The sequence below is a fragment of the Poecilia reticulata genome, chromosome 1 (assembly GCF_904066995.2).
Source record: "Poecilia reticulata chromosome 1, P_reticulata-male-v2, whole genome shotgun sequence".
NCBI classification, from domain to species: Eukaryota; Metazoa; Chordata; class Actinopteri; order Cyprinodontiformes; family Poeciliidae; genus Poecilia; species Poecilia reticulata.
The window spans coordinates 16976648-16986928 of NC_088830.1; the positions used below are offsets into that span (position 1 = coordinate 16976648).

Below are 10281 nucleotides of genomic sequence, written 5' to 3' on the forward strand. Positions count from 1 at the left end.
ATGCCACTGCAGTGAGCAACCTGCTCTGGTGTTTAATATAAATTAGTCAATAAATGATTTTCTTATTGTGTTTGCACGCGACAAAGTGCAACCTCAAATTAAAAGGACTAACTCGAGGCTTAATACATTTTGATGTTACTCAGTGGATGAGAAGCATAATGGATATTTAACAAAATCTCATGACAAGTTCTTATTCAGTGGGTCTAAGTGTAAGGATTTAAGTGTAGATCCTTACACTTGTAGATGTAAAATTCTCCTTTTTTTTTTTCGAACAGAAGTTGAACTCTGTTCCTCCTCTGTGTGGGTGACACTTTGTCCCCACAAGACTTTGTGTTTCAAACAACCTGCCAACAGAAGAGCTGGTCTATACTGGTTCCTGTTGGAAATTACGATTCTTGCTACAGAATTGATCATTTTTCTGATGGAAACACTGTCTGATGTCAAGGAGCCATCTTGCTGTCATTTAACATCTTGTAGAGTTTCCATCCATTGGTAAAGTGTAAATATGTAAATAACCCATCATATTTGCCTCTATTATTTTAGCGTTTTGAACAAATAAAAATAAAAAAACTGATTTTGCACATTTTGTACAGATACAAAACCATGGATTCTGCATTGATCTACTGTTCTGTGGGGTTCTATTTACTTTGGCAAATGAATATTAGATTTAAAAGTAAAATAGATTGAAAAGTCATGAACATGGAAATTATATTGATCAATTTCACACACGAAGGCTGATACTAATGCAAACATTACACCAGACTGGCTTTTTTTTTTTTTGTCTTTCCAATCTTTTTGTATTTTATTTAGCACGGTTTACGTTTCACTGTCTGATTTGAATTACTGAAATAAAGCAACATTTTGATTATCTAATTTTGAGCCGTACAAAGTGCAACACAAGAAGGAACATTAGTATGTTGCACACAAAGCCTGGACTTTACTTGCTGATGATGTCTGCACAGATCATATTGTAAAGTCATCGCTGAAATCATAAATAAAAGGTGAGGCCTCCAACATTACGTTTATTACACTGCATTAGATATAAATTCCTGGTACGTTATCAGTACTGAATAAAACAAACAACTAAATTGATCTTTCCTGCAACATCACCTTAGAGAAAGTTTGATTGCTTATCATTTAGTGACACTTCTCTTTTACATAATTTTATTTGCATCTGCTGTAGATTTTGGACACAGCTGACTAACAACAATTTGTTACAACCAGTACATAAGCAGCACAGAAAGAGACTGTAAACAAAGTTTATTCAATCAATCGATTATACTTTATTAATCTAAAAGAAAAATTACATTGCTTTTCAATACAGCTGTCTGAAGAAAGGCAAACTTGTGATTCAATCAGATGATTAAATACAACACTTTCCTACAGATAATTATTGTTTATTCCATTAAAAAAAACTTATTTAGAATGATTTTTAGACTCGAAGCAGCAGAAGAAAAGATTGATTAATTCCTCATCTTAATAGTGGCTGAAAGCACTTGTCGTAAGTGCTTTCAGCTCAGTTTTGGCTGAATATGTCCAAACAACAGAGAATATGAAAGCTTTGATTAAACATGATAAAAATAAAAATAAAGCAGAAGAAAATAAACACGGAGACATTAGCTGGGAATTGAAACAACTCTGGTGTGCGATTTAAATAAACAAGCGACAACAGATTGGAAAGATCCCTAAAAGCTGTTATAGATAACAGAAGAGTTCACAGGTGTAGAACAGGTATGATGTTAAAATAGAATCTGAAGGGCACAGCTTTTATTAATACACTGCAGAAACAAATGACTTAAGCTAAGCATCATGCAACATAAAACTTCATGAATTTTAAATCTTCCCTCCTTATAGATAGCTCACATTAAGCCAACAGAGCATCCCGTTGGTTGGCTCGCTTTCCCAACTTTTAGAGGAAACTAAAGTGTTTCATCTCTGTGGGGCTTAAAAACACAACAGAACCAAGTTCAAATCTGGACCTGGACTGTTGCTGAATATCTCCGTTCTCCCCATCATTTCCTCATCCAAACTCCACCAGTGAAGCCAAAAAAAGTCTTCCAGGTGAACAGAAGAGAGAGACGGATGTTTCATTTCTTTAGTGAAACAGACTCTATATGACGTCTGCTCTGATCAAAGAAATGATGTCGACACTCAAGGCTTGGTAATCCCGACAAAGTCAACGTATCCATTTACTCTGATTTCTAAGATTTGGCATAGTGTGGACAAGTAATATTTTCATCTCATCATATATTTTTTTTGCTGTGACTCTCCATCTGGTCTTCATAGCCTCATCTACAAATAAAAGCAGGTTTTAAAACACATGCTTAATATGAAAACACAGCACGTAAAATGACAAGTGATTCATTTTCACAATTTAAACCAGATTTAGTAACTTCAAAATTGATTTTTGTTTTGTGGTAAGAGATGATTTTACTGAATTGCAAGTATTTTATCATGTTGGATGCATTTCTTTTTTTAATACAACTCTTTCCTTCCCCATTTCCCGATACCAAAGCCTTAATATCAAGCTTCTCAACTTCTCCCTGAACAAAGTGGAAGCTGAAAGACCTGCATGTTCATAGGAAGCAAACACCCAGCAGTCAAAAGTAAAGACTTTGCAGGTGTTTGTCCAAAAAGATTTGCTGCTAGATGCCTTAAAAGGACAGAGCAACGCTGGAGAAACAGGGTCTGTAAAGTTTCTAAATCCATCAGTACACTCCTTAACGTAAAGTGTGATCATATCACTGTGGATTTGTCGCAACTGAAATAATCACTGCAGTATTTCACAAGAATATTGCAAGCGATTTTCTGATATCGTGCAGGAATTTCATAGACGGATCTGAAAATCCACAACTGAACCCAGATTATCGCTCATAACACATATTTTAAGAGTGTAACGGTAATAATCTGGTCCACTGCCACAAGCTCAGCTCCTGCCCTGCTGTATATTTTCCGTTTCAGATTAGGAAAAAAAAAATAAAAAATGTGTGACCATCTCCAATCCACACTGATTGAAAGACAGTCAAGTCTTATTCCTTGATTACACTGGATGTTTTAAAATCAAATGTTTTCCTTTAAATACATCCCATAATTAGGAACAAAACACAGAAGCTAGTCCCAATCAGCAAATCCAAACACTCGAGTAAAATGCTTCAGCAGCTTTTACTCTAAACCAAATACCAACACCAGCTTCTCTTTCAGCCGTATGACCGAAACCGAAGCTCCCACACCATCCACCAAGAGCCAAGTGCTTCATTATGATCCACCCTCAGCCCTTCCCACCCATTTATGTATTAAGGCTTTCATCTGTCTGCTTAGTCAGTCAGCATAGAATCATAGCCTTAATAATCCTTTTGTAAGGATCACCTTATGACAGGACATAAAGGAATGGTCCAACCAAAATAAAGACAGATCCACATACGGGTGAAAACACAGTGGACCGTCTTTACTGACTAGGGAAATAAAATAATCAAGAAAGAAGTGTTTAAAGGTATACTAAGCAAGGTATAGCTAAACATAACCTTGTATCAATGTATCATTGTAGGAACTCCTTGCCTTATTTTATGTTGCCAATTTATCTGGGGGAAGACTTCCAGTAAAACCCACTGACCACTAACCAATGACCCCCCACTTTTATATTGTCTTAGCTTTAGCTGCTCAACTTGTAAATGTTTGTTTCTGGATCTTGCAATATTAAAACAACATCTCTCAAAGTGAGGTTTGTACAGTTCAATGGAAACTAGAAACTTTGAATTTAGAAATACCAGCTGCGTAGTATGCCTTTAAACCCAGAGGAATCTTGGCACCTCAGAGAAAGTGACAATAAAGAGAGAAATTGTTGAATATAAGTGTGATGATGAAGTTAAATAGAGTACACATTAGCCAATCACAGAGAAACATACCGGCAATTTTTGGTTTGTAGTTTAAATGTACATTTCAGTTGGGTTAATAAGGATCCTTGTTTATCGTTTTATTTCCACTTCCTCATTCCAGACTAACCAGTGCTGAATGACGCACTAGATAGTCTTGTGTTTTTCCTCATGCTTCACCGTAAACACATGCAGCTTTCACATTTTAACTGCACGTCAAACTCTACTGAAGCTTGCACAGAGTAATGTAAGAGCCACTGGAAAAAATCCAGAAGGCTGGGTAGACGGCCTCAGCGAACTGGAAACTAAACGAATGGAAGGGATACGCCCTGTCTGCCACGTTATAGAACGTAGCCCTGCCCTCCTCACAATCCAACAGCACCCCGACACGCTTAGGGTTCGGATTGACCAGCACCACCTCCGAACTGTTGTGCCAGGCCGACAGCTTCACGTTGAACCACTCGACGCACCAGGACTTGCTGTTGCGACCGAGCCTGCTGGTGGGGCCCTTGCGGTCGATGCTGCTGTAAGCCAGCCCGATGCCGATGAAGTTGTTGCTGCTCAGTCGCACCTCCCAGTAATGGCGGCCTGCGGAGAAGCCCTTGGAGGCCAGCACCTGGGAGCAGACGGCGAAGCGCTCTGGGCAGTCGGGGTAGTTTGTGTGCTCGTCGGACACCGAGGCCTTAGTGAAATTCTCGCTTAGTTCAATGCGTTTATGGGCCGTTTTTTGATCAAAATTGAGCACGGTGCCATCTAGTGGAGACAGAACAAAAGTCAAGTTTAACGACAAACGCCTGCCAATCAGAGAAGAGGGAAAGATATTGGTTTCCTTACATTTCATAAGGTCACTTCGTTTCTCAGCAGAGCTTATCTCTGAGGGAATGTCTGTAGTCTCTGTGAAGGGAGACAGGAAAACACATTTCAAGCATTTTGTTCTATTTCAAAGTGTTCAGGTGCATCTCAAGTTAGAATCTCATCAAAAAATCAATTTATGACAGTAATTCAATTCAAAAAGTCTTAATTATGATATCGGTCTGTTTCTAATGATTATATATTTCAATTGTTTTGTTGAAGGTTCTAGCAGATGACTAATGAAAATCCAGTTTCTCAGAACATTACACAATATCAACTTAAGATGCTTTTTTAATGCAGATATGCTACTGTTTACACTACAATGGAGAAAACTGATAACTTGACCATTGTCCTGAATGCAGTTTGTTTTAAACACATTGCAACATTTAAATCTGGTACCTACCAGTTACTTCTTTGTTTTCAGCAGCAGCAGGACGTCCCCTTGGTTTTTCTTTCACACCAAACTCCAGCAGGTTTTCTATAGATTTTCCCAGTTTCTTATTGCCTGGATTGGTTTCGGTGGTCAGACAAGGGCTTTTTGGGGCTTCTAGAGAGAAATAAGTCATAATTTTATATATCTCAAATACAACAAAAACTTCTAAGATTCACAATTATATACTACTTGGGTTGGTATATCAGAAAATCTCAAGAAAAAGCCATTAGCTTGTAGGTTTTCAATGTACTCCATTGGTGTATGTTTTTGGTTTGTGTTTGATTAAATTACTTTAGGAATGTGGTTTTTTTGACTGATGAATTGAAAAAAAGTTGTGTTTTTCTTACTTTGAGGTTTCTTCTTTTGGGCCAGTTTGCCCTGAGGAGCTGGACTGTGGGATCTGGGGAGTCGAGGGTTCGGCAGGGGAATGCTTGGCTCTGAAGAAAGTGACAAACATGACAAATACAATTTTATTACGCATCTCTTAGGAATGAAATGGATTACAGACACATAAATTGGCAGATTGAAAACAGGTGTTGGAGAGATAAACACACCGAATTCCTGTCCAAGAATCGTAGTTGAATACCCAGAGGCAGAAGCTGCTCTTTCACCTGAAACATGAGTTTAGTTTCTTAGCCTTTCATGCTTTCATCTAAATAATTAAATGCATTTCCTCCAAGACACCACCTCGCTAAATCACTGCACCAGTTAGAGTATTTGGTTTGATTGGTTTCCTTTTCTTTTTCCTCTCCACATATTAAACCACTCACCTGCTGCAAATGTGCCAGTATTTATGTCTGAAATAAAATTGGATATTTACTTCACTATGCTTTTATCGTGCAACTACACAGGGTGGAGCCACCAGCTCATAAATGTGCTTGCATAATCACCTGCTATGAGTTTGGGGATTCTGGCCTCCACGGGTTGCTTCAAGAGCTCTGTCAGGTAGTTCTTCAATGTCAAAGCAAAGGCCTCGGATTGCACGACCTTCTTGGAGTCCAGAGTGATTCGAGGGCTGTAAGGGTCATAGCTTACAGCCTGGGGAAGGTTAAATGAAGTCTGCAGGCACAGAACAACAGAGAGGTATTCATTTGGAAATGTGTATTTTGATGACCAGCCATCATGTGCGTGCAGCAAATATTTTGCATTTTATGTTTCTTTCTTTTCATTCTATGCATGAAGAAAAGGGTTGGGTAGAAGAAAAGTGAATGTTTGTGTGCAGACAGTGCTTGGTAGAAATGTATTCCTTATATTTGCATTTTACCATATTACAACCATGCACCATGTGTTTTATTGTGGTTTTATTTATGAGACCAGCACAAAGTTGAGTTTAATTATTGAGGTTAATGCATGGCTATGTCAACCAAGCAAGTTAAAAATGTGTGTTGCAATTAAAGCAATAAATCGTTCGGGAAAAGTCTTCCATTAGGTCAACAATGCAATGAAGACTGAAATGTTTTGTCCATTTTCTTCGCAAAATATCTCAGAGTCAGATTGGAAGGTCCAATGCTTAGGTCTTACCAAAGATTCTCAGTTAGGTTTAAGACTTTGACTGCGCCATTTTGACACATGAATGTGCAGCTACCCAAGAACTAAGATGGTTCGGTTTGCTGCTTGTATGATTAATGCTCTCATTTCTGTCAGACCATTTTCATTTTAAAACGATGACTTGAACAGTTTTCTATGAGCTGTTCAAAGATTACGATACTTAAAAAATAAAAAATTATTTAAACTTAATGGGACACGTTGTTCATTTTGCTGTTTGCCGTTATCCCACCTGCAGGAAGGCCAGGGTTTGGGACTGACCCAGCAGACAGAAGATTTCCTCCTTAGCTTTGCCGATGTTGTCGACGTTCTCGCTGAACTTTGAGATGAGACCTTTGATTTTGGTTTCACCGGTCTCCACCTCTTTGTCTATTGCCTTCAGGGCGTCACCCTCCTCTCTGGTCATCATGTCCCGCATCTGCTGATACCCGGCCGACAAGGCACTTTTCCTGTGGATAGCCGACTCCTTGTGAGGAGCACAGCAGCAACAATTAACCCCACAACACAACAAACTGAAATCAACAACATTACAGTTATTCATTCAAGCTTTAATCGTTCAAATGATACAAACCCTTAGCTTGTTCTGCATGACCCTCATTTGAGAAATTACACTCTCGTTCTTTGAAAGCTTTCCATCCAGAAAAACTAACTTCTCTCTCAGGTCCACCTGTGAGCAGAGAAAATAACGACTCATTCATTCATATCATGTGTCATTATGTATGAATGGATAAATATGCATTCAGTTCATGTAGATGCAACATTATTTCATGGTGAAGTGCTGAAGCACAGCATGTATTTATTTGACTCGTCAATCCTGTTCAGATTCACCGGTGTTACGGCTGACATTGTGACTGAAATGAACAGAGTTGTTTGCGATAAAATATCGACTTCAACAGTCAACAAAATCAATAATTCAACAGCACACTATCAGTTCCAGGCTGCGCAACAACCGCTAGTTTATAATTTATTACTGCATATTTACTTTATTAGTCGTTAATGACGTAATAAACTCATGTTGCTCTGATAAGTTGTCTTTGGTAAACTCGAGGTTTACGAGGAAAAACAACTCCTACAATGTATCGTCTCTGCTCAGGTGATTCACCTTCTGACCTTTGACCTATATGATCAGAGTCAGTTTAAGCTAATTCATGGGTGAACCATGAAATATTTCAATTAACACTTATAACAAGATGACTTCAAGTGTTAATGAGTTGCTCATTTAATCTCCCATAGCTACTTCTAAATTGAAATATTTTTAAAAAACATAAATTATTGATTTAATGTTTAGATTTAAACACTATTGTTACAGCTGGATCTCAATAAATAAAAGTAGGTGCATTTTTTTACAGGCTGATAAAAAATATTACACCAGAGAAATGTTTGTAAATAAACTAAGCTTCATAATCATCTCAAGGCCGTTTACATCTGATGCTTGTCCACCTTCACCTAACAAGTTTTTCCTTCCACTCAGCTTTCTGTCAATGTGCTCGTACACAAATTCAATTCAAATTTAAAAACACTTTATTGATCCTAAAGTAAAATTAAATGTTTGCTATGTGAACCACTGGGTTCTCCAACAGTGACTTCATGTCCTAACCTTCCATGTGGTTGGTTTAAATGACCATCTGCTGGACAGTGGTTACGACTGTGCAGATCATAATGTGTTGGGTTACATTATACACAAACTATATTCAGAGAATCATAAGGAATCATTTTCATTATTTCAGGAATTACTTCTATTTTTAGTTGCCCTTGTATTAGACTGAACTACCTCTTTCTTGCTCCTTTGCTCCTCTGGAGAGGTGAAGGAGCAGCCTTTGTGGACCTGCTGCAGGCAGAGGCTGCAGATCGGACGCTGGTGTTGGCTGCAGAAGAGCTCCATCAGCTTGTGGTGGTCGGTGCAGATCCGCTCCATCAGGTCCCCGACGGGCGACGTCAGCTGGTGGAGGCGGAAAATGGGGTTCTCCCGGTGGGGCCGCAGGTGCTCCTCACAGAAGGAGGCCATGCAGGTGAGACAGGTCTGGGCTGCCTCCGCTTCCATACAGGTGTCACAGCGGACCACATCCCTCTTCTTCTCCTCGGGTTTGCTTGCAGCAGCAGCAGCACCTTCGGTCTTGTTGGACCTGACCCTGAAGGTCTCCACCACGGTGCTGAGGACCGTGTTCTTCTTCAGCTCCGGCCTGGTGGCGAACAGGGTCCGACACTGGGGGCAGCTGTAGGAGTCCTTCCAGGTGGCGAGCAGGCAGTTCTGGCAGAAGTTGTGTCCGCAGGGGATGGTGACCGGGCAGTCAAAGGTGCTCAGGCAGATGCTGCAGGTCAGCTCGTCCTCCAGGCTCATGAGAGAAAAGCCAGAGTCGTCGGCTTCGGCCATCATGAAACCTACAGCTGCAGTGACGAAGAAACGAAACTTAAAGGCGGCGCATGACAAAACGAAAGTAAGAGACAGATGGTACGGATTCGTTTACGAAGAAAAGTTCGAAAATTTAAATAATATGCATCAAGATTGTATCAGTCGGCTGCTTTTAAACAAACATGCAAATATTACGTGCCGATTGTAAGAACCTTTAATTCCTTTAGTTCAACACTGTCGTGAGTAGACAGTGTCACGCAATTTCATAACCGAGCCGCGAGCACTAGTGTTAAACTTCCGCTTTAAATTCCCAATAAATTTCTCTTACAGTACCTTAAAGTTTTCGTGGACGCAGTTCAGGTCGGGTTTTCAGAGCAGTCTGTCTCAGACCGAGGGGGAACCGCGGAACACCGAGGTGAACCGTGACAGATCGGCTCTGAGCAAAGTCCCTCCCTTTGTTTAATAGCAGGTGTGGCGTTACGATCAAGTCAGAGCTCATTTCACAACAAAACTCAGTCTGCTGTAGTTTCGACCAGTGATTGGCTATTCTAAAATATGATAAATTACGTAATCACCAGCAGGCAGTGGCGGAGCCAGAGGGGGGGCCAGTGCCCCCCCTGTCATCTGATTGGCCCCCCTAGTGGCCCCCCCAGATGATTGACATGTAACAGCACCAGGTTATTCCTGTACATTATTTGGAATCATTCTAAGCCAACCTAATATCTAAAGAAGAAAAACAATAATAAATATATCAAAAGAAAATGTATAAAACTTTATATAAGTCCATGTGATGACATAAATAAATAGATTTTTATCAGGCGCGATACCAGCCTCCTTTATACTCATAACAACAAGCTGATATTCTTCTCCTGGATGTTTCAGTTATGCTGCGCTGTGGTGCAATTCAAAGGCTAAAGCACTTCACACCTGGTGGTTGTAAAACACCAATAAGTTATTTATTGATCCTCCGCAAAAAAGAGAAAAAAACAAAGAGGGGCCGACAATGTTCCTAGTTTGGATCAGAGGTGACGCTACAGTTTTTTTCGTTGTCCGTCAAAGAAAAAAATAATTTTATTTCTAATTTGTAGTCATCAAACGAAACATTTATTATTTCTCTGCTAGAACGTTTTTGAAATCAGGTAACAATTCACGAAATGACGTGATTAGAAGACGACAACTTTAAAAGTCTAGCTCCGCCACTGTCAGCAGGCCCGCGCAGAGATCACTAAAGG

The 10281-nt window shown here is 39.7% G+C and overlaps 1 protein-coding gene across 3 annotated transcripts; it reads right to left on the reverse strand.

Annotated features, from left to right (window-relative positions):
* Nucleotides 1-1259: 1259 nt before the first annotated feature.
* On the reverse strand, nucleotides 1260-9607 carry trim25 (tripartite motif containing 25). Of its 3 annotated transcripts, XM_008407110.3 has the most exons (11): nucleotides 9383-9607; nucleotides 8471-9084; nucleotides 7271-7366; nucleotides 6932-7165; nucleotides 6045-6213; nucleotides 5925-5951; nucleotides 5709-5765; nucleotides 5502-5591; nucleotides 5125-5268; nucleotides 4704-4763; nucleotides 1260-4622 (listed from the first exon to the last, which is right to left on the reverse strand). In XM_008407110.3, exons 2-11 carry the CDS (start codon nucleotides 9071-9073, stop codon nucleotides 4093-4095), a joined length of 2010 nt encoding a protein of 669 aa, XP_008405332.2. In that variant the 5' UTR covers nucleotides 9074-9084; nucleotides 9383-9607; the 3' UTR covers nucleotides 1260-4092. The 3 variants fall into 3 exon arrangements, with proteins under 3 accessions (XP_008405332.2, XP_017161013.2, XP_017161016.2); XM_017305524.2 differs by lacking the exon at nucleotides 5925-5951; XM_017305527.2 differs by lacking the exons at nucleotides 5709-5765; nucleotides 5925-5951 and having other exon boundaries at nucleotides 9383-9606.
* Between the last annotated feature and the right edge of the window lie 674 nt (nucleotides 9608-10281).